Source organism: Grampus griseus, assembly GCF_964374135.1.
Source record: "Grampus griseus genome assembly, chromosome: X".
Classification (NCBI taxonomy): Eukaryota; Metazoa; Chordata; class Mammalia; order Artiodactyla; family Delphinidae; genus Grampus; species Grampus griseus.
Window position 1 is genome coordinate 95,326,683 of NC_138999.1, and position 24,774 is coordinate 95,351,456.

General features: G+C 40.3%; 1 protein-coding gene across 5 annotated transcripts in view; it reads right to left on the bottom strand.

Moving 5' to 3' along the window:
• CHRDL1 (chordin like 1) overlaps window positions 1-24,774 on the bottom strand; it is a gene marked incomplete at its 3' end in the record, with an annotated part of 114,860 nt that overhangs the window by 18,121 nt on the left and 71,965 nt on the right. For all 5 annotated transcript variants that reach the window (XM_082681461.1, XM_082681459.1, XM_082681460.1 and 2 more), the window contains exons 7-8: window positions 6,487-6,554; window positions 40-208 (exon numbers count right to left, since the gene is read on the bottom strand). In XM_082681461.1, the coding sequence (XP_082537587.1) occupies window positions 40-208; window positions 6,487-6,554 (237 nt within the window). The remainder of the gene's footprint in view (window positions 1-39; window positions 209-6,486; window positions 6,555-24,774) is intronic.

A 24,774-nucleotide genomic window follows, 5' to 3' on the forward strand; every position in this document is an offset into this window, starting at 1 on the left:
CCCCGACAGGGTGCAGTACCAAAGAAGCACGTCCCTTACCCTGGCCATGCTTGTGTTTGTTATTGATGACGATCTGCACGATGGTTCCTGACGCTTGCTGCGAATCCATGAGCGCTCCCCGGTGACTTCTGGCTCCGGGAAAGCGGGGCAGACCTCCAGCCTGTCGGCTTGGTGGGGGATCATAGTGCGAGCGGTGGTAAGAATGTCTCTGTGAAATGACAAAGGACAAATTCAGCCCCCCCGAATCTACCAATGAGAAGACTGAGATGGACTTAGCTACCTTAGAAGCTGTTTGATCGTTTTTAGTGACGAGCTCTGATCTTAACTGCATGTCCACCAAAACCAACAGAGAAACTGGGATGTGGCGGAAGAACAGCGCTGGCAGCATGCTGAGATTTCTCTCTCTTCTGGCAGGAGACTGGACTAGATTCACAGACAAGCTCCTGAGGGAGAAAAATAGCCCAAAAGGGTAAAGTATCTTTCCTGCTCCCAAGAATCTCACCTTCAGGTTTAAGAATTTACACAGTCACCTGCAAGGCAAGGCAGAGTGTGATAGAGGCCACAGAAGAAGGATAAAATGCTGTGCAAATTAGGACGAGACAGAGAGCTTCTAGTTGGGGAGGGTTTGTGACCTGGGCCATGAAGCATGAGTAGACTTTTTACAGGCAGACTCGGTGAGGAATATTCCAGGCAGAGATTTCCAAGTTGAGAAGGTGTAGCAGAGAACATAGAGTCCATAAAAGGGAACAGCCGAAGGATAACATTCCAAAAGTGGGTTAGAGCCAGATCATGGAGGACTTGCAATGACAGGCTAAGAGGCGAGGACTTTATTTGGTAGGCAACAGAGGTGAGGGTGTAGAAGCCTTTCAGGGATTTATTTTTTTTAAGTATGTAAAAAAATCAGAACTGTGTTTCAAAAGCATTGAGCCCTGACAATGTGTACGGTGAACCGGATAGGAGGAAGAGGTGGGAGGCGAGTCTGGTCTGGATAACAGATACTGAGACTCCAAACGCAGGCAACGGCATGAGGGCACAGAGCAGGGCACAGATACCCCAGACGTTTTATAGACAGAAGAATGGACTGTGCAGGATGGCACTAGAATGTCAGCTCCACAGAGGTGAGGACTTTTGTTGTGTTCACTGCTGTAACTCCAGTGCCTAGAACAGTGCCCAGCATCTAGAAGGTGCTCATCAAAGCCTTGTTGAATGGACGAAGGAAAGCTGCGGTGCCTCATGAAAGTTTAGAGTCTTGTAGTACAGACAACCCCATCATTGCTCTTTCAGCAAGGGTTCAAGACACACGATGAGCCCACTATTCTGCTACCCACCCCTCACCCACGAGATGAAGTAGAATGGGGTTAGAGGAGGATGGAACGGATGAAGAATAGAACCTCAAGGCTTAAAGCCCAATAACACTGTGTGTTAGGGGTAAGGGAAGGGGGTGGGTCCCACGAAAGAAACTTTTGCAGGCAATTACAAAGGAATATCCTTATATTCAGTGATAGAAATAGCAAGGAACATTGAGAAGGTAGTTATGGGATCCCCTGACCCCACCATCCCCTAAAACATTTATCTGAGTTATGTTCCATAGACACACATGTCGCAAACTTAGCTTTGGGAATTATTATTACTCTCCTGGTTAGGGGGCGGGGAGGCATGGGTGAGAGAAGGCGAGAGCGAACAGGAGCTGAAGTAAGAGAAAGAGAACATTATCCTATAGCTAAGGAGAGCCCATGCTGGTGCATTGCTATAAAAACTCACACAAATAAGAGTTTGCACCAATTTATTATCGTGCGCACAGACAGGATTCTCAGTGCAAATATTTTTCATTCCCACAATGGCTCATATGTCTCTTTCTGCCACAGTCACTCACATTCCACAAAGGCCATTACAGATTGTTCTGTCCTTTCTGGAGTTTGGCAAAGTTTTGCCAAAGGAACACAAGAGAGGACAGTTTGGCTGGTGGGTGTCCTACTGATGCTGGAAGGAGGGGGTTCGACGGGGCTAGAATTTGAAAGGGAAGGTAGCTGACCCACGATAAGCTGCGAGTACAAGGAGTTCTCTGATTCATGAGGGTGAACACGAATTGAAAAGCTGTTCTTCGGTACCGGGGACTCTGATCCTGGACATATGATAAGGGGAGAAAAATGATTCAAGACACACAAAAAAGGAACACAGGGCTTTTGATCAGAGGCCAACCCAGCCCTCCCCAAACCTCATCTAAGTCTTTTATTTTACAGACAGAGAAACTGAGGCCAAGAAGAAAAGGGGTTTTATTTGGAGTGAGAGTGATAGTTGAGCTTTTGGAGACGGCAGGAGAGTGGGAGAGCGGGAAAGGAGAGAGGAAGAGGACGACGTGGGAGAGATCACTTCTGCTTAAGCTCAGGGATCCCCAAACATTTGCTTAAAGGCTGCTCCAAAGAAAAATTCTCTCCCATATAGAAGTCTGCTACAGTGTTCACAATCACACACGCCACTGGTCGCCATCTCAGCTGCACACAGAATCACCTGGGGAGCCGTAAAAACACTAACCCCACCCCAGGGATTGCGATGGAATTGGTCTGGGGTAAGGCCTGGGCATCAGGATTTTTATATACTCCTCAGGGGACCCTAATTTGAAGCCAAGGTTGAGAATAACTGACATAAAGGATCTTCTGTTTCAGCCCCAGGGTTGGGGTGGTGGTGTGTGATTTTGATTTAGGAGTAATGGCTCTTTCAGAGTCGCTCCCCTGAACGGCCAGGGGCCGTTCTGACCTTGGAACGTATAGCGAAGGAGAAAAAGGCATTAACGCCTTGGAGTTGTAAGTGAAATTGGAGCTTATCTTTAAAACCAGCTGTGAATAGGCTGTTTGAGAGAGCAGGTCAAAACCAGTTAGGTAGAAGCGATCACATGTCTAGGCTTTGTTTTCTTCTGCTCAATATTCTGGTATTATTTGATTTACTGACTTGAAGGACTGACAAATATCTCGGGCTTCTGAGATGGCTGTTACACAGTTCTTTCCTGGTGTTGGAAAATCTCCGCCATTGAAGAAGTTACCCAGGAGTTTCTTCTTTACTTGTTCTAAGGTCTAAGATATAAGGGTTTTATCGGCAGAAACAGGAAAACATGAAAGTTTAGAAATGGCCTCAGAAGTGCCTTCCTCGTTTGATCCTACGCTACAGTTCTGCAAGATGTTACCATTGGGGGAAACTGGGTAAAGGGTGCATGCCATCTCTCTGTGTTCTCTCTTACAATTGCAAGTGAATCTACATTTACTCACAAAATTAAAAGTTTAATTTAAAAAATGTCTTCAGAATTCATTCGAATCCACACAGCCATGAGCACATTACACCTTAGTCATGAGTAACCTAGGACTATCCCTGTCTGGGAGATACTCAGGCCAGTTTCCTATCCAGAGCATTGTTCTGAAAATGTGAATGAGACATGGATTTTTATGTGTTTCATATTGTTTCTATGCCAAATTCTTTCACTTTTCTAATGGTAAATCTCTGAGTAATCTATTGGGGGCAAAATCGGAGTTTGGCTATTGTCCAGAACAAAATTATGCTTGCTTTCATGTTTTGGCTTTCCATCCTGTGCCTATTTCTTTCTCCTCACATTCCTCCCCCCCACCCCACCCCACCCCCGCACACTTCCCCCGATGGTACAGGGACCAGTTCATATGAAGTTATGATCTGGAAATCAAACAGAAACCATTTCAGGTTTTTACAAAGTAGTCATCATTAAACCACTGGTTCTCCTTTTTGTGCACTTCGTAAAACTTGGTTAAAATGATGGTTTTGAGCCCACTTGGCAAAATAAACCAATCAGCTGTGTTTCTGTTGACCCGAGGTTGTGATGGTTCCCTAGGAATAGGAACAGTCTACTGAAAGGGACACTCTACTGAATCAGAAATGTGTTTGTTTTTTTCTCCCATGTGGAAAGTTGGGCCTGCAAATGCTTTTCGGAAGGGATTCTCCTACCTTCTAATAAGTTGGAAGAATTTCTCTCTGATTTGGGACAAAGTCCTATGCATTAACATTAAGGAAAAGCACCCCCCCCCCGCCTTTGCAACACACACACATACATTTCACTCTACCTTCCACGCCTGTTCATTCAACACATATTTATTGGGTGCCAACTATGTGCCAGGTACATACTTTTCTGTTACTACAGATGCTATTTATTATTTAAATCATATCCCGCAATATCTATCCCTTGTAGAACAAAGGAAAATATTTATTTATAATAAAGTGGAACCATCTGGACATTTTGGCCTACCAGGCGCAAATGTTCATTTCTAAAGATAAGTCTTGAACTGCTTTGAAAATCTATAACTCTTTCAAGGCCCTGCCTTCTATATCTGACCTCTTTTGCTACGGGAAGTATCAGATTAAGTCCAGCCCTATGACCAGCAGTTCAGGAAGAACAACGAGGCTGAAAGACAATGATGGAGGTGGGGACAGCATGAGACAAAGTCAAGAAGAAAGACTAATTAATGGCATTACCAGCAAGACCACTGAGGGGCCATAGTGCTTAGTGTTGGGGGCTGAGGCACCCAGCTTAAGGTGACTGAGACCTAACTTTGGCTTAGAATGGCATCTGGTTGACAGCTACTAATTTAGCCACTCTCGACTTCCTACCATGATTAAAAAAAAAAAATTGGGGCTGAGGAAATTCACAACACAGAACAGGGAGACTGACATCATCTCCCATCAGGATCTGGAAGGAATCTCACTTAGTATAAAGCAGATACACTGCTGGATGGAGAAAGTCTTTCCTCGGGGTCTATGTTAACCCACAAACTGGGAAGCCCACGCTCTCTTGCAGGAGTGCTGCTTTTTTGAGATATCCAGAGTATTATTCTCCACTCCATTCACAAATCCTTCTCCATTCATTTGGAAACAAGAATGTCTAGAAAAGAATATGACTAGACAATAAAACAAATACAAATCCTTTCATCTCCTTGCTGAGGGTGTTGGCAAGCTGGGGGCATGCAGGTCAGAAGTGGCATATGTGATGGCCTTAGCCACACTGTGATGTTGGTATTGATCATTTTATTAGGTCCCGGATCAACACCTTCTTCCATACCCTCATGATTCTTGGACCTGACCTATAATTCCATAGACTCTTGCCCTAATATCCAATGTTTGTTGAGAACTAATTTCCAGGGTTTTAAAAATCATTTAAATTTGATTTATTACAAAACTAATTCATGCTCATTGAAAAATATCAAATAATACATAAGATACAAAATTAAAAATCAAACGTTACCTTTCCTCCTGCCCACTTGCACCCCTCTGAGAGTATCACAATTAATATATTGGTATGTGACCTTCTAGATCTTTTCATATGCATTTACTCACATGCACACACAATTTTTACATAAGGAAATGATAGTATAAATTGTATCCTGCACCTTGTTTTGCTTACATACTGTATCTTGGCGATCCCTCCACTTTACTACATTTTGACGTACCACATTCTTTTTAACAAATGTATGGTGTCCTATAGATTGGGTGTGTTTAACCAAACCCCTATAGATAGCATTTAGGTTGTCTCCATTTGTCTTGCTTCTATGAAAATAATTCTACGTTGAATGCTCTGTATGCTTCTTTTGTATGAGGGTATGATGAATACCCATTTATTTGCAACGAATGCCTTGGTACATTTTGTACTTCTTTTACACTCTTTTTATTGGATGAAAGATTCTTTAAATTCTATAGTGGTTTACCATTTTCAAAAGTTTCACACTCATGATTTCATACAATCCCATATGGACTCATATAAAGTCCCTCAATGTGATAGATCCTTTGAACCGGAACATCTTCTTTTTCTGATTTTTAGAGGTTTGAAGTGTTGCTCTACTTAGACATATATTTCTTGGAGGGATTCTCTTTTGTTAATTACTTCAAAATAAAAAGGAATAAGAGACGCTACTACTATACATGAAGAGATGCCCGCTCATAAGGCTTATTCTGAGATTAGCACCAAGAAGAGAAATGAGAAGATGTTGCAGGTTGAGAAAGGGAATCTGGCTGCTACCTTTCCTTTCTTCCAGCTGTATGACTGAGAGCCTAAGGCTTAGAGGAGGTTTCTATGGACATGTCCAAGGTACCTGTGCCCAAAGGATGGGCTGACCTACCTTACGATCCCACAGAAGGTCCTCACTGTTGAGGCTGGGGGTGGTGACTTGCCTTCCTTACAGAAGACAAAGATTTGGCAAGTCATCCCGAAAGGGTACCAACTTCTAATCTAGATGAAGGGTGCCTAAGGGCTGGGCTATGATTTCTTCATGTTCATGTCCTGGCCCCAGTTACCAATTATACAATGCACTTAAATGGTTCCAGGTTGGTGATGATGGCATTCACACTTCTGAGGAAAGGGAAGAAAAATGGTGTTAGAGGTGGGCCCTTTTATGGCATTGCTGGGACAGTACCCATGGAGGGAGGGAAGTCTGGCCTGATGCTGTGAAGTATTGAATTATTTGAGCTATTCACACTTACTGCTTCTCTGTTGGCAGGTTGCCTGAAGATATCACCATCAGAATGTTCCCACGACAATTCTCCATCCCCTGTTTATTAAAAAGAAATAAAGAATTATAATACATAGAAGGGGAAAATATTAACCTGTGACCCAGTTAACATTTTGGGTTCTATGATCCCAAGGTTCTTTACATATTTTAGCTGTTGTGGCTGTCCTTCAAACAGCAATGTTGAAAGATTTCTCCCTGGGTGTGCCTCATTTTTCAAGACAACTCCGAAGAAAGTTGCCACTTTCTAAAACAGACCATCCAGCAATTTTACACAGAATTTGGAAAATAAAAGGGAAAATAATCACTTTCCACTGTAATATAGCCATCATTGTCACATTTGCTTATTTTATTCTGAAGATAGTTAAGTCTTTTACAGGTCATATTCAACTTGTGTTTAAACTACCCTTCAAAAGTGAGAGTTTTGAGGATTTAGTCTGTCATGGTTTGTTAAATTCACCATTATGCCTCTGAGAAGTTATGACTTGATCTGAAAGTTAAGGTAAAACTTGCTGTGGCTAAAGTGTTTACATAACCCATATCTTCTATTTTTGTCTGAGACACCTTTCTCTGGGTCTCCACAGCCCACTTTGTGAACAGCGAATCCCTATCGTTGCTGTCTTCCAGACTAACTGCTTTTGGGGGAAGATTTTACTTTCAGCCTTGAGAAAAGCAAACTCACAACAGATATGGATATTCCTCAGCTGATTAAAGATAAAAACTAAGAGGATAATCTCCAAAAATACTGCCTTGTATCATCTATGACCAAACAAGCAGATGAGAAGAGCTCGGTCTTAGAGATATTTGCACCACTCTAAATGAGTACTATTTGTGTGTGTGTGTGTGTGTACCTGGTTGAGGATAACCCAATATCTGTTCAACCATATATTTCATGGGATAACACGGAATACAAAAATGTATAAACATTAAGAATTTTCTATTCTAATTCATCTCCCAAGCTTTCAAAACCTAACTCTAACTAGTAATGTGTTACTGGTTCAAGTACTGTTACTGGTTTAGGGCTGGAAAAAGACCTCAAGATTAATTTGATACCAATATTATCATCGGGTAGCGACATAAAACATAGCATGGCTTTAACCTCCATGATTCAAAGATCATCTTATGGAAAAAAATTATGAATTTTGAAGATTTAACTATGATTGCTACATTCATCTTCCTAAAACACCACTTTGATTATATAATCGTATCATTTCCTGATCAAACAAAACCCTCAGTGGGTCCCCATCTAAGACTATCTATTATCAGCCCCCACCTCATCTTTACTGAGCACCTACCTCCGACCCAACTCTCTTAGCTACTCTACAATGGGAACCCTTTGACCTCTTTACTCTTCATTGAAACTGTGGCCCCCATTCTTGGTTCCATGTTTTTGCTCATGTTATTTTTCTTCTGAAATTACTTTCCCAGCTCCCACACTCTGTAGCTCCTGTATGACTATAAAAACCATGAAGGTTTTCCTCCTCTACAAAGTCTTCCTCAAGTTCTCTCACATATTTCTGATTGCCTCAAGGATTTAGCATTCTGTAGCCTTAGAGATGTACAGGACTTCAGGCATAATTTTGTCCAACTGTTCCATGTAACAGGTGGAGAAACCAAGGCTCAGAGAGAGCAAGGAGCCATTTACTCACATAGCGAGTTGATGAGAGCTTACAACCCAAATCTCAGATTTCCTGGTTCCCAAATAAGTATGTCTATTCTATAAGAGCAGGGTTTATTATTTGTGTTATTAATGGCTGTATCACCATGATCTATAACGGTGCCTGACACATAATAGTCACTCAATAAATACTCATCAAATGATAGATTTGGGAGGCCTTCTCTTATCACCTATCTAAAATTTCAAATCCCCTCTGATACTTCTTATCCCCCCTCTTTGCTTTTTGATCTTAGGACTCAACAGTATCTTATAGTTTATATATTTTATTTGTTGTCTTCTTTCTCCCACTAGAATTCTCCTATGAGAATGAGGATTTTTGTCTATCATGTTCACTGATGTAACCCGCAGCACCTAGAACAGTGCTGGACACATAGTTAGTACTTATTCAAAATTTCTTGAATGAATGAATACTTAAACAGTTTACAATATTTTCTTCTGTTAAATGTTTCTTGAGCCTGCCTTGTCTCCCGAAAGAGACTGTAAATCCCTTGAAACCAAGGACCATGTCTTAGACCTCCCTCTGTGTCACCTACATCACTGGTTCTCAAAGTGTGGTCTCCGGACCAGCAACATCAGCATAAATTGGGAACTTGTTAGACATGCAAAATTTTGGACCCCACCCCATACCTAGTAAGTCAGAAACTCTGGGGTGGGGGGTCAGTGATCTGGGTACACATCAGGTACTCAGTATATGTACTGAGTTGAACTTCAGTAAAAAATACAGAATTAAGTACTTAGCCAATAGCATACTTGCCTCTTCCTGGTTATTCCATGTCTGAGTAAAGATGGTAGACAAAGATTACACTCAGACTATCTGGAAACCCTGACTAACTTTGTAAGAGTGAAGATGCTTTCACCTTTGTTTATGTCAAAAAACAATGCCCAAGTCATAATGGCCATCATTAAAAAGTCCACAAATACTAAATGTTGGAGAGGGTGTGGAGAAAAGGGAACCCTCTTACGCTGTTGATGGGGATGTAAATTGGTGTAGCCACTATGAAGAACAGTATGGAGGTTCCTCAAAAAGCTAAAAATAGAGTTGCCATATGATCCAGCAATCCCACTCCTGGGTATATACCCAGACAAAACTATGATTCGAAAAGACACATGCACCCCAATGTTCACAGCAGGACTATTTACAATAGCCAAGACATGGAAACAAACTAAATGTCCATCAACAGATGAATGGATAAAAATGATGTGGTACATATATACAATGGAATATTACTCAGCCATAAAAAAGAAGGAAATTTGCAGCAACATGGATGGACCTAGAGATTATCATACTAAGTGAAGTAAGTCAGAAAGAGAAGTCTAGACAAATACCATATGATATCACTTATATGTGGAACCTAAAATACAACACGAAACAGAAACAGACTCACAGACACAGAGAACAGAGTTGTGGTTGCCAAGAGGGAGGTGAGGTGGGGGAGGGAAAGATTGGGAGTTTGGGATTAGCAGATGCAAAACAGTATACACAGGATGGATAAACAACAAGATCCTACTGTATAGCACAGGGAACCATATTCAATATTCTGTGATAAACCATAATGGAAAGGAGTATGAAAAAGAATATATATATATATATATATATATATATATATATATATATATAACTGAACTGCTTTGCTGCACAGCAGAAATTAACACAACATTGTAAATCAACTATACTTCAATAAAATTTTTTTAAAAGAAAATAATAATGCCCCAAAGTCAGTTAACATACATTGAACACTTCTTGGGTGGAAAACCTGATACTAAGGCAGAAAGAGAAGAGAAATCAGGGCTGGACCCTTGCCCTCAAGACATTTACAACCTGTTTGGAGGGACAGGAAATCAATATAGAAAAGAGCCTAAAAAACACACGCACAGAGTAGCAACTGGAAACACAAATGGAATATACGTGCTTAGGAGATATTGAATGTGTGGAGTGAGCAGTCAGATGTAATCGTGGAAAGCATCCCCAAAGAACTGTTAAGTCATGTTTTTAGAAGTAGATACTGCAGGGTATAAACAGTCGTATGGGCAGAAGGTATTGCCAACTGGAGGGAAAGGCATTTGCAAAGGACCAGAGCTTTGGAAATAGCAAGTCACACAGTGGACACAGCAAGCAAGGTGTGGCTTGAGTGGAAACTTCAGAAGTGAAACAAGAGAAAGGGGGCTGGTGGAGAGATAGAAAGGAAAGGAAGGAGGGTGGGAGGGAGCAAGGGAGGGGGACGGGTTGTTGAGATAACAGGGTGGTAAATAATTCCTGTGTGGACTTCGAAAAGAGGCTGAAGAATTCATATTTGATCCCGTTACCAATTTTTAGGTAGAGGTGCATATGGTATAAACGATATTTGTGGAAGCTTATCCCGGCAAGGGAGTGCTGACTGGTTGGGGAGTAACTGGAATCTGGGAGGCCAACCAGGAAGCTATTGTAGTAACATGTGATAGGTCATGAGAATCTAGATGGAGAAGAAGGGGTGAATCACACTACTGCGGATAACAAGAAAATGATAAGATCCTGATGGAATATTTGATAAAGGAGGAGGAAGGCAAAGGAGAAAGTATAAAATGACTCTAGGGTTGCAATCTGGAGAGCTGGGGAATGGCGCTGCCCTCGACAGTGACTGAGTGGATATGGACTTGGATTTACTTGTTCCGTTTTAGCTGGCAGTGATGGGTCTAAGCTATGTCCTGAGCCAAATGAAAATATGGGACCAGAGAGAAGATTTGAAACCAGAAAAGATTTGCCAGCAAAATGGCAAAACAAAATGTAAACGCTATAGTGTGTGGTTTCAAGCCTAACCAAAGTAGCCGAAAGAGAACAAATAACGAAAGGAAAATGAGACAATAGCTCTCCTCATGAAATGCCCTTTTTAAATGTAGATTTAATGATTGGTATTGACATGAAATGTTTATTCAGCATGACCTTCTAAGAAGCTCAATTTATTGCATTTAGACCCTAGAGTCTTAAAAGGGCTTTTAAAGAGTATCTTTAAATACTTAATAGTCCAGACAGAATCTTAAAGCAATATAGAAGCATACAGTCCCTGTTAAATAAGCAGAGAGGCAAGATAGCAAAGCAACGAGGCAAGTCAGTTACCACACAGACTATTAAATACCCTGTAATACAAGTTCAGATGAATGTGTCATAACCACCTAAGCATTTGCAGACAGTTATGTGTACCTAAATTTGAACTATTTCATTTCATCAAAAACTACTGGAGCCATTACTTCCGTGTGCGTGTGTGTGTGTGTGTGTGTGTGTGTGTGTGTGTATTCTCTCAGTATTTTCATTGCCTTTGAGCTTTCAAAGTCTTCAAAATGGCATTCTCTAAGCTTGCATGTTCTAAAAGTAGCCACTAAAGGTTTCAACATTTTAGTTGTTTTATACATGAACCATAGTTAAACTTGAATTATCTTCTCAGATGTTCACATTAGTGGTTCTTTAGGCTGGGGCAGGGTCTATCTGGAGAGCTGAAAATAGGTTGGTCCATTTACAATCTTATACCTTATACCTTAGATATTATAACGTAGATATACATACATAAAATACATAAAAGAAAAAAGTAGGCACCAAAGCCCTAAAAAAAACCTGTTTCTGTGCTTTTTTTCCTGATTCACTGGACAAATTATCTTGAGTGAGAGGAAGCCTCTTTTTTCAGCCAAGTCATTAAAAAAAAAAGAAAAAAGAAAAACAATGATTCTAATGGAGACAGATGGATTCTAGCTAATTCCGAGAAGCAACAAGATGTAATTTTAACCAATTTTTAAAACCAAAATGAAAAACAACTCTAGTGTACTGTATGTCAAACAATATTCATTTAACCTTAAAAGCCACATGTGTTGTTTATTCAAACCTCAATTATACTCTGAGTGGTACCCTATGGAGATAGAATGGCTTGGCTTTCTGGTAATGGGAGAAATGGAGAACAAGTATTTGAAAAATGGTCAAGAGCTAGGCTAAAATTCAGACTGTTTATAACTCCCATTGCTCCCATTAATCTCTGGTTGGCCGGAGCAGGTCACAGAAGTAAACCCTGTTCTCTCAAGAAGACTAAGTGTACAATGAGATTATGAGATACCATGAAGATCAACCTCAGACAGCAAAACTACGCCAGCGTGTGGCCACTTTTGAACCACATACAACATCATAAATAGGGTGCCCATAGGTCCTGATTTATCTGGGACAGCCCAGTTTTATGCCCGTTTCTCTGACAGGCATAATTATTAAGATTGCCTCTCTCACTTTCAAAAGTGTCTCGGTTTGGACAATAAATTATATGGTTACTCTAATCATAAGGCAGGTAGAAATTTTAAATGAGTCCCCGAGACAGGGGGAAGTGATCTCTGTGACAAGGGAAACTGATCTCTGTATTTTCAGAGGAACAAGTTGAAATCAGCAGAATCAAGGCAAATGGTTAAGGGTTTTTGAAGAAAAGTGGGAGAGGGCAGAGAGGAAGAAACTGATGGTGAAGTCTCCACCTACTACTTGCCAGGTTCCCTGGTGGGCCACTTTACAGCCAGTACTCAATACCCAAGCTGGAGACGAAAGAGGAGATGGAAGCAGATGGCTCTGGGGAGGCTTCCATCAAATATCTACTTCTACAAATTCTGTGGAGAGGGATCAAGCATGCTGAAATTTGAGGGAAGCTTTAAAGAACACTGGTATAAGGATTCGGCATTGGTAGACATGTGAGCTCCCAATAATGATATATAGTATTGAAGATGCCCTCCAGCGTCTCATCAAGTGGACAGTCAATTTTTTTTAGAAAATACCTTGTTGTCAAATAAAGCACTTTATTGCCTGGGCTGCCAATACAAGCTCTTAGCATTTTAAACAAAATATCTGCTTGAGAAATACTAAGACACAGACAAGGGAGGTGGGGGGACTCCTGCCCACAGTGGCAAGGCAAATCCAAAGAAGAGTACTAAAGTATCTAGAAAAATCAGAAATGTGTGTTTTTTTTTAAAAGTGCATTGTGAGAGTGCATATGTTTGCAGGAAGGCATCATGGGAGAGGAAATAAAGCAACTTACCCAGTGCCCACGACCCACATTCTGCTCTTCCAATGGAGATGTGGTTAAACAGATCCAAGTTCATGGTTAGAAATGGGGTCTTTGCGTCCCAGAGTGGTCCCAATGAATCTGCTGGAAGTGTTAGCATATCTGGCCCCTGGGAGCACAGTCATCACAAAGTCTGCTCCTCCCGGTAGCCTCAGAGTTAAGAGTGCCGGAGGTTGCTTCACATCCCCAAGCTGAGAGGCATCATAGTAATAACGGCGAAGAAAACAGCCTGGAGCCAGACGGCGTGGGTCCAAATCCTGGCTCTGCCCCTTCTCACCTGTGTGGCTCTGGGCAAGTGAATGAACCTGTCTGTGCCTCAGTTGATAAAATGGAGACAATAATACATATCCCATAGGGTTGTGAAGAGAAAATGAATTAGTATATGCAAAGAGCTTAGAAGAGCGCCTGGTACACTGTTATGTCAGTGTTAGCTATTATTCCCCCTCCCTCTTCTTCCCATCCTTTCCCTCCACTTCTTCCTTCTTCTCAAGAGTAGCTTACAAAGGGGAAAACCCAACTTAAGGCACCCTCACAAGGGTACTATGCATTTAACAAAGGAAAGCGTCTGTATTAAACAAACAAGTGAAGCCTAGCAGAAAGAGAAAATTTATGCCCACACCTAGAAAAGGAATAATATCATTCCTAAAGTCAGGGTCCTGGAGATACCCAAATAATTAAAACGGCTGCAGAGATTCCTTCAGCTCATTCCTTCTAAACTAATGATTAGACTTCTCATCATTATGCTAGTCCTCTCCTCCTTTTCATCTTTATTTAGAAAAGGAGTTTGCGTTTTAATTAAACCCCTTTTTCTCTCTTGGCTTAAAGTGATGCTTAAGAGGACAGATATCTGCTTCTTTGGGAGGCAGTGCAATTTACATACTCATAAAGTGGAGTGGTAAAACTCCAAGTACCCAAATAAAGTACAGTCCTGTGCTACCACATTCATAGATGGAAAAGAGCAAGCGGGATGGAAAGGGGAAACTCAGTGATCCACCAATGCTTACTGTCTTATCAACCTGGAAATGAAAAGCTGTCAGTTTAAGATCCTTCTTCTTTCCACTTTGGCTTCCTGGCCCCATCCAAAGAGGACTGGACTACTTGGTGGGAGAAGGAGACGTGGGTCTGGTTTTAATAGCCAAAGCTAAGGGAAAAGTGGATGCAGCTATTCCAGCAATTTGCTTAAACCAACTGGATAGTTATATCAATTTTCCACTTTGCCTGCGCCATGGAGACCTGGACTTTGTAAGTTCTTACGGTTATAATGTAGATAATATTCAAATATGATTCCTCTGCCTATCACTCTTCTTTCTCTTTTTCCTCTGTTTATACTGTCAGTCAAGAAATCAGATTAATTTCCATAAATGTTGAAGTCTAATTTCATGAAAACTATTCTAATAAGAGTAATGGGCATACCCAGCGGTGTGTTTCTGGGCAGTCATGGCATCCCTTGAAGTAGTTAGAAGGACAAGGCTGAAAGAAGAGTGGCTTTAACCACCCGTGAAGAAATAATTGCTCTGAAATGCTTCACTGGGAATTTCTTATTTTTATTGTAGAGCCAGACTCATACACACATGAAAAACCCTCCAACCCAGCAACAGGATGGGGCATTATTGACCTTGACAGGATATCCCAGATGGCCAGTTAAGAATCATCACTCTTAATTTGTTAAACCAGTATGAAAGTCAATGCTGTCCCATCCACTGTCTGAGGGGTTTTCTGTCCAAGAAGAAACATTCTAGACATAAAAGACATGCCAGGAAGGAACATGATGACCTCAGAGGGGTGGGAGTCCTGTGATAGTCAGCAAGCATGTGGAGGTGAATTCTGAGTGCAAGGGATGGAAAGAGAACAAAAACCACCTGAAAGTTTCCACAGAAGGAGAAAGCTTCCAGTTGCGGTTTAGAAGAAGAGGAGAGGTAGACAAGGATAGAAAATCCCTAAGATGGTCCCTAAGATGAACATGAATGACTCACTTTTGAAAAGGAATTACTAGTGGTAGTCAGACTCTTCTATAGCTATGAAAAGATTGCAGTGTTTCAATACATTTTGAAGTTTAGGTGACACATACAAAGTAGTGTTTCTCATTAGCAATGTTTCCTTCCTATCATTATGACCAGGAGATGGTAGTGTTTCTGTAGAAAATGTGGGCAAAACCAAAAAGAGCTCTAGACTGATATGTGAGGATCTATATTTGGAGTGTTATTTTCTCTAGTTTCCTGTGATTTTGAAAACTTTGAAAAATTTGGTAGATTTCTGTGATGTTAAAAAAATCAAATATCTCACATACCACTTCCCTCAAGATCTCTGGGTTCCAGCCAAGATGGCGTCTGAGGTGTAATTTTGCTGCTTTTTGGAAAGAGAAATCAAGAGTCTTACATAAAATGGCAGTTGTCTTGAACACTGACAAATTGCCTTTAAACAGTTGCTTCCAGTTTCAGTCACCTTGAAGGAGTTAGCAAAAATATCTCAATTTCATAAAAAGAGATGCAATTTTCATGCTAGGCTCACTGGAGATGTTTTGGAGAAATGGGCTTGGGATGAGTAAATTGTGAGGTCAGTTATTTCTCCTGCCTCCCTCCCTAGCCAGGACTGCACTTGGAGTGCTTGTCAAAAGCTTTTCATAACTGTGGCTCTCTTTCCTTTTAACAAATCCATCACAAGCTATATACTTAATACTATGCTAGGGGAAACAGAGGAAGAAGATGGTCCTTTCCTTATAGAGCTTCCCAGTTGAGGAGCCAAGATCCGTAAAACAGTGAACAGTACAAGAAATATTTTTAAATGCTGTATTCTACAATCAGACCAAGCCCTGAAAGTGGTCAAACAAGGAGACCAATGAGGACTAGAGTGATCAGGTAAGGCTATTTAGAGGAGATGCAATGTCAGCTGGGGTCTTGAAAGATAGGTAGGATCCTAATTGGTAGAAGAGAGGTGGGAAACTATTCCAAGCTTGTGGGGAGTAAGAGTCAAGAGAGGCACATAACAGGAGGTAGGATCAAGATGGCAGCATAAGAAGATCCTGAACTCACCTCCCGTGGGCATACCAAAATTACAGCTACTTACAGAGCAGCCATCTCTGAGAGTGACCTGAAGACTAGCAGAAAAGATTTTCCATAACTAAAGATATAAAGAAGGAACCACAACGAGACAGGTAAGGGGGTGGAGATTCTGTCTAGTTGGGACCCACGCTCCTGGCAAGGTGACCCATAAGTGGGAGGGATATAAACACAAATGTCCTACCCAAGGAGTGAGGGCTCCACAATGGACTCCCCAGCCCAGGGTTCCCACACCAGGAAGACAAGCACTCAAAACATCTGGTTTTGAAAACCAGTGGGGCTTACATTTAGGAGAGCTGGAGGGCTGAAGGAAACTGAGACTCTGCTCTTAAAGGGTGTGTGCAAAAATTCATTCACTCCAAGTACCAGCACAGAGGCAGCAATTTGAAAGGCACCTGGGTCAGACCAACTTGCTGATCTTGGAGAGCCTCCCAGAGGAGCAGAAGGCAACTGGGACTCCCCTGGAGACATAGATGCTGGTGGTAGCCCTTACTGTAAGCTCATTCTACTGTGCTGATACTGGCACTGGCAGATACCATTTTGGAATCCTCCCTTTAGCCTCTTAGCGCTGGGGACCGCCCAACCCACCAGTGCACCCATAGCAGTTGTGAGCTACCAGGTTGCACAACCAGCCATGCCTGAGGCCTGCCCTACCCACCAGTGTACCTGCAGCATTAAACACCACCAGATTGCACAGCCAGCCTGGCCAGGGTCCAACCATGCCTATCAGCGCACCAGTAGCAGTTAGCTTTGCCACAACTGCATGTAGCCCATACAGGGGACACCCCTGGATCATCTGGCTCTGGAGACCAGAGAGAACCATGCTGTTGGGTCCCATAAGACATCTTTTACATAAGGTCATTTCTCCAAGATCAGGAGACATAAAGTCCCTACCTAATACATAGAAATAAACACAGATAATTAGGCAAAATGAGGAGACAAAGGAATATGTTTCAAACAAAAGAACAAGACAAAAACTCAGAAAAAGAGTTAAATAAAATAGAGATAAACAATCTACCTGATAAAGAGTTCAAGGTAATAATCATAAAGATGTGCACTGAACTTGGGAAAAGAATGGAAGAATGCAGTGAGAACTTCAACAAAGAGTTTTAAGATATTAAAAAAAAACTATCAGAGCTCAAAACTACTGTGACAAAGCAAGAGAGAGGCATGGACATATATACACTACCAAACGTAAGGTAGATAGCTAGTGGGAAGCAGCCACATAGCACAGGGAGATCAGCTTGGTGCTTTGTGACCACCTGGAGGGGTGGGATAGGGAGGGTGGGAGGGAGGGAGACACAAGAGGGAAGAGATATCGGAACATATGTATATGTATAACTGATTCACTTTGTTATAAAGCAGAAACTAACACAGCATTGTAAAGCAATTATACCCCAATAAAGATGTTTAAAAAATACAATAACTGAAATGAAAAATATGCTAGAGGAAATCAAGGGTAAATTAGATGATACAAAAGGATCAGTGACCTGGAAGAAAGAGCAGTAGTAATCAACCTAGCAGAACAGAAAAAGAAAAAACAATTTTTATAAATGAGGATAGTTTAAGAGACCTTTGTTACAGCTTTAAGTGTACTAAAATTCACATTAGAGGGGTCCCAGAAGGAGAAGAGAGTGAGAAAGGGGCAGAAAACTTATTTGAAGACATAATGGCTGAAAACTTCCCTAACCTGGGGAAGGAAACAGATATCCCGGTCCAGGAATCACAGAGAATCTCAAAAATGATGAATCCAATGAGAGCTGCACCAAGACATATCATAATTAAAATGGAAAAAGTTAAAGAGAAAATTTTAAAGGTAGCAAAAGAAAAACAACTAGTCACATACAAGGGAAAGTTATCAGCTGAATTTTTAGCAAAATTTGCAACCCAGAAGTGGGTGGCAAGATATATTTAAAGTGCTGAAAGGAAAAACTTTACCACCAAGAATACTCTTCCTGGCAAGGTTATCATTCAGAATTGAGAGATAAAGCATTTCCCAGACAAGCAAAAACTAAGAGTTCATCATCACTAAACTGGATTTACAAGAAATGTTAAAGAGACTTCTTTAAGTGGAAAAGAAAAGGCCACAACTAGAAATAAGAAAATACATAAAAGAAAAAAAAATCTCACTGGTAAAAGCAAATATATAGTAAAGACAGTGGATCAGCCACTTAGAAAGCTAGTATGAAGGTTAAAAGACAAAAGTTATAAAATCAACTATAACTAAAATAAGTAGTTAATGGATACACAAAGTAAAAAGATGTAAAATATGACATCAAGAACATAAAACATGGTGGGGGGACAGTAAAAATGTATTGCTTTTAGAATGCATTGAAACTTAAGTGACTATCAGCTTAAAACAATCTGCTGTATATCTAGATCAATATATAAACCTCATAGTAATGACAAACCAAAAACCTACAATAGATACACAAAAAATAAAGAAAAAGGAACCCAAACACCACACTAAAGAAAATCATCAAAGCACAAGGGAAGAGATTAAAAGAAGAAAGGAACAGAGAGAACTACAAAAACAACCAAAAAAACAATTAACAAAATGGCAATTAAGTACGTACCTATCGATAATTCCTTTAAATGTAAATGGTTTAAATGCTCCAATCAAAATACATAAGGTGTCTGAATGGATGAGAAAATAGAACTCATCTATATGCTTCCTGTAAGAGACTCACTTCAAACCTAAAAACACATAGGCTGAAAGTGAAAGAATGGAAAAAAGATATTCCATCCAAATGGAAACAAAAAGAAAGCTGGGGTAGCAATACTCATATAAGATAAAATAGCCTTTAAAACCAAGACTGTAAGAAAAGACAGAAAAGGCATTACGTATTGATAAAGGGGTCAATCCAACAAGAGGATATAACACCCACCAATATTTATGCTCCCAACATAGGAGCACCTGAACATGTAAAACAAATATTAACAGACAAAAAAGGGAGAAATTGACAGTAATACAATAATAGTAGAGGACTTTAACACCCAATTTACATCAATGGATAGATCAACCAGACAGAAAATCAATAATGAAACACTAGTGTTAAATAACACTTTAGTCCAGATGCACCTAATAGATATATACAGAACATTTTATCCCACACCAGCAGAATACACGCTATTTTCAAATGCACATGGAACATTCTCCAAGAGTGATCACATGCTAGGACACAAAACAAGTCTCAATAAATTTAAGAGGACTGAAATCATACCAAGCATCTTTTCTGACTAAGAGGTATGAAACTAGAAATCAATTAGACAAAGAAAAGTGGAAAAAAACACGAACATGTCGAGGCTAGACAACATGCTACTAAACAAAGAAAATCAAAGAGGAAATTTAAAAATACCTTGAGACAAATGAAACTGACAACACAACTTTCCAAAGTCTATGGACACTTCAAAAGAAATTCTAAGAGGGAACTTTATAGTGATACAGGCCTACCTCAAGAAACAAGAAAAATGTCAAATAAACAATCTAAACTTACACCTAAAGGAACTAGAAAACGAGGAACAAAGCCCAAAATTAGTAGAAGGAACGAATAAAGATCAGAGTGGGAATAAATGAAATAGAGACTTAAAAAAATAATAGAAAAGACCAATGAAACTAAGAGCTGGTTCCTTGAAAAGATAAACAAAATTAATAAAAATTCAGCCAGACTCATCAAGGAAAAAAAAGAGAGGGCCCAAATAAATAAAATAAGAAAGAAAGAGGCAATGTTACAATTGACACCACAGAAATACAAAAGATCGTAAGAGATTACTGCGAACAATTATATGCCAGCAAATTGGACAACCTAGAAAAAATGGATAAATTCCTAGAGACACAAATCTCCCAAGACTGAATCCGGAAGAAATGGAAAATCTGAACAGACCCATCACTAGCAGTGAAACTGAATCAGTAATCAAAAAACTCCCAACAAACAAAAGTCCAGGACCAGACAGTTTCACAGATGAATTCTACCAAACATGTAAAGAAGACTTAATACCTATCTTCCTCAAACTATTCCAAAAAACTGAAGAGGAAGGAACACTCCCAAATTCATTCTATGAGGCTAGAATTAACCTGACACCAAAACCAGACAAAGACACCACAAGAAAAGAAAATTACAGGTCAATATCCCTGAAGAGCATAGATACAAAAATCCTCAACAAAATACAAAATGCCCACTCTTGCCACTTTTATTCAACATAGTAATGGAAGTCCTAACCACAGCAATAAGACAAGAAAGGGAGACTAAAAACATCCAAATTGGAAGGGAAGAAGTAAAACTGTCACTATTTCCAGATGACATGATACTATAAATAGAAAACCTTAAAGACTCCACCCAGAAACTCTTAGAACTATGGCATTTTTCACAGAACTAGAAAAAATAATCCTAAAACTTGTATGGAACCACAAAAGACCCAGTATAACCAAAGCAATCTTGAGAAAGAAGAACAAAGCTGGAGGCACCACACTCCCAGACTTGAGACTATACTACAAAGCTATAAGTAATCAAAATAGTATGGTACTGGTACAAAAACAGACACATAGATCAATGGAAAAAATAAAGAGTGCAGAAATAAACCCACACTTATATGGGCAATTAGTTTATGACAAAGGAGCCAAGAATATACAGTGGGGAAAGACAGTCTCTTCAATAAATGATGTTGGGAAAACTGGACAGCTACATGCATGAGAATGAAACTGGATCACTTTCTTAAACCATATACAAAAGTAAACTCAAAATATATTAAAGACTTAAATTAAGACCTGATACCATAAAACTCTTAGAAGAAAACATAGGCAGTATGCTCTTTGACATCAGTCTTAGCAATATTTTTTGGATCAGGCAAGGGCAACAAAAACAAAAATAAACAAATGGGACTACACCAAACTAAAAAGCTTTTGCATAGAGAAGGGAACCATCAACAAAAAGAAAAGGCAAAAAAAAAAAAAAAGAAAAGGCAGCCTACTGAATGGGAGAAGATATTTGCAAATGATATATCTGATATGGATTTAATATCCAAAATATATAAAGAACTCACATATCTCAATATCAAAAAAATAATCTGATTAAGAAATGAGCAAGGGACCTGAACAGGCATTTTTCCAAGGAAGACATACAGAAGGCCAACAGATACAGGAAAAGATGCTCAACATCACTAATCATCAGGGAAATGCAAATCAAACCACAACAAGATATTACCTGACACCTGTCAGGATAACTATTATGAAGAAGACAAGAAACAGTATGTGTCGGTGAGGATGTGGAGAAAAGGAAACCCTTGTGCACTGTTGGTGGGAACGTAAACTGGTGCAGCCAGTTTTCACTATGGAAAACATATGGAGGTTCCTCAAAAAATTAAAAATAGAACTACCATACAATCCTGCAATTCCACTTGTGGGTATTTATCAGAAGAAAATGAAAACACTAATTAGAAAAGATATATGCCCCCTTACGTTCATTGCAGCATTATTTACAATAGCCAAGATATGGAAACAACTCAAATGTCCATTGACAGGTGAAGAGATAATGAAAACATGACACACACACACACACACATACACAGAGGAATATTATTCAGCCATAAAAAAGAATGAAATCTTGCCATTTGTGACAACATGGATGGACCTTGAGGGCATTTTTCCAAGTGAAACAAGCCAGACAGAGAAAGACAAATGCCATATGATCTATTCTATGTGGAATCTAAAACACAAAACAAACAAACAAAACAAAACAGAAGCTGACCCATAGATACAGAGAACAAACTAGTGGTCACCAGAGTGGAGGCGGGGTGGGGTATGGGTGAAATGGACGAAAGGAATGAAGGGGTACAAACTTCCAGTTATAAAATAAATAAGTCACGGAGATATAATATACAACATAGGGAATATAATCAATAATATTGTAATAACTTTGGTGATAGATGGTTACTAAACTTATTGTGGTGATCAATTCATAAGGTACATAAAAGTTGAATTGCTATGTTGTACACTTGAAACATATAATATTTCATGTGAATAAAAAAGAGAGGCACATAACAGGGCTAAAGGTGGGGAGGAACATGGCATATTATAAAAAGAGAAGTGTCAGCCTAGTGGAGAAGGTGTGTGTGTTGGTGTCAGAGAAATGAGGATGGGTAGTGGGTTAAGGAAGGGTCCGACCGTTTGACAGAGGGCCTTTAAAAACAAGCTGCAGAACTGAGATTGGATAATATGGTAAGAAATGGTAGACACTGGCCAACATGATCAAGCAGTTCCTTAAGAAGTGAAGTCTGAACTTGAGTACATGCAGCGAGTGCAGTGTAGGAAGGACAGTATAGATACTCCTGCAACATAGAGTGGCTGGTTTCATGGTGGGATCAGAAGTCAAGGATCCTGGGAGGATAGGACTGCCACCAGTTATCCCCCCAACTTTTGAGTCAATCCTCCTACACCCTGCAATGCAGAGAGCAAAGAGGAATATGGTGTGAGCTGAGGCCGGAGAGATGGTCGTCTTTAGAGTCCTTCTTCACCTCTCTGAGTAGATGGACCCCTGTCCATTACTGGCTTTTGTAACACCTTTCCTTTGCAGCATGTGGCACAGTTGCGATTTTATATTTACTTGTCTCGACATTTGATAAATGTCTGTCTTTCCCACTAAACTCCGCAAGGACTGGTTCCAGTCCTGGTCTGTTTTGTCTACCACTGTATCTCCGGTACCAGTACAGTGCCAGGTACTCAATGGTTGCTCGACAAATGTTTGCTGAATGAAAGAAGGTAGACATTTATACTTGGGCCTCTCTGAGCCTAGAAAGAGAGAGTGTTCCCCTATGGTTGGGAATGGGTAGGTTGAGGCCTTGATGGGGAAAGGTGGGCAGTGTGGTTACTCTCTTGGGATTATCTGCCTATACCAGTGTGCCACGCATGCCCTCTCTTTCCCTTTAACCCCCTGCAGGAGGAGGGGCTCTTGTCACACTCCTCTGGATGGCTCCCACCAAACAGCATAAGAACCTGGGACTCCAGAGCCAGGCCAACAATGTTAAAATTCTAGCTCTGCCACTTATTACCATGTATCCTTGGGCAAATCACTTAACTTCTCTGCCTCAGTTTCCTCACCTGTAAAATGAGGAAAATAATAGTCCCTACTTTGTTGTGAGGAGCAAATGAGCTGTTACACACATAAACGCTTAGACCACTGCTTGGCACAGAGTGACTGCCACATATGTACACTGTCTACCAAATGCAGGCTTGGCTCTCAATACAGCCGATAGCTTACCGAAATATGTCTCCCTTGCCGAGAGTCCAAGAACACAGCCTTCCCTTTGCTTTGGCAAGATAGGAAGAAGACAAGCAGAAATGATCAACGGTGGAGGGAAGCTGGGTGTGGGTTTGGGTGTGAGGCCTGCCTGCCCAGAATGTGGCCGTGGTACAGTCTCTGAAGAGATTTTCTTCTGATAAAGTTTCCCTTAAGGTTCCAGCGGCTGTTTGCACTATGCTTCCAGTCCAGATGAGGTTTGCTGAAATGCCAGCAATGACACACACCCTGCCAACACTCTCCTGACTGTCCTAGCCTCAAAGACATGTCTAAACAACTGAGGCTAGGGTTTAGATTCAACCCATGGCTAAGATTGCTGCCTGACCCAGGAAGAAAGGCACATATTAGTGTTTGGTGACAGTGCAGAGAGCCCGCTTCAATGGGGCCCTTTATATGAAGGTTTGCAAGTTCAGCACTCAAAAAGGTTATTTCTTCTGTGGTATTTTGCCTGCAATTAGGGCAGCCAGCATAGGGGAGAAGTGTGTCTGGGTTGTCTGCTGTATGAGTAATATGCTTATACAAGGTATACCTTTGTTAAAAATGTCATTTCAACAGAAAAAAAATAACTAGGTGCTTCAGAAATAAGGACTTCAAAGGAGATTCAATCACATTATATACAACTGAAACATATAAAGAAATTAAAGACAGAAAAAAGCATCAATTTTATGAAAGTGTAGGATTTAGTCTTTAGAGGGAAAGATGAAAGAGAATGGTTTATTTAGGCTGGAGAAGAGAAGGCAAAGAGGGAACTTAATGAATTGTCAAGTATGTTGAAGGGGCAATACATGATCAATAACAACTAGCTTTTACCCGTTGCTTCTGAAGACATAACAAAAATAAAAGAAATTTAAATTGTGACAAGAGAACCGTTGAGCAGATGGTTAGTCCCAGGATGTGTTGCCATGAGAAGGACTAGAAATATAGTTCTTTATATGGAGATTAAGTAACTAAAAAGGCAAGACTATCAGAGATAGAGAAGGTACAATTCTACTTAACCCCAGGATAATAAATAGAGTCATTATTATATAAAATATAATAACGATCACTTGTTAAGCAATAACTCTGTATTGGACTTTCTCCTAGCTTCTATGTCATCTCAGTTAATTTTTATCACCTTTCCATAGGTTGTAGATATTATAAGTATCATCTTCACACCTGAGAGAACCGAGGTCCTGAATGGTT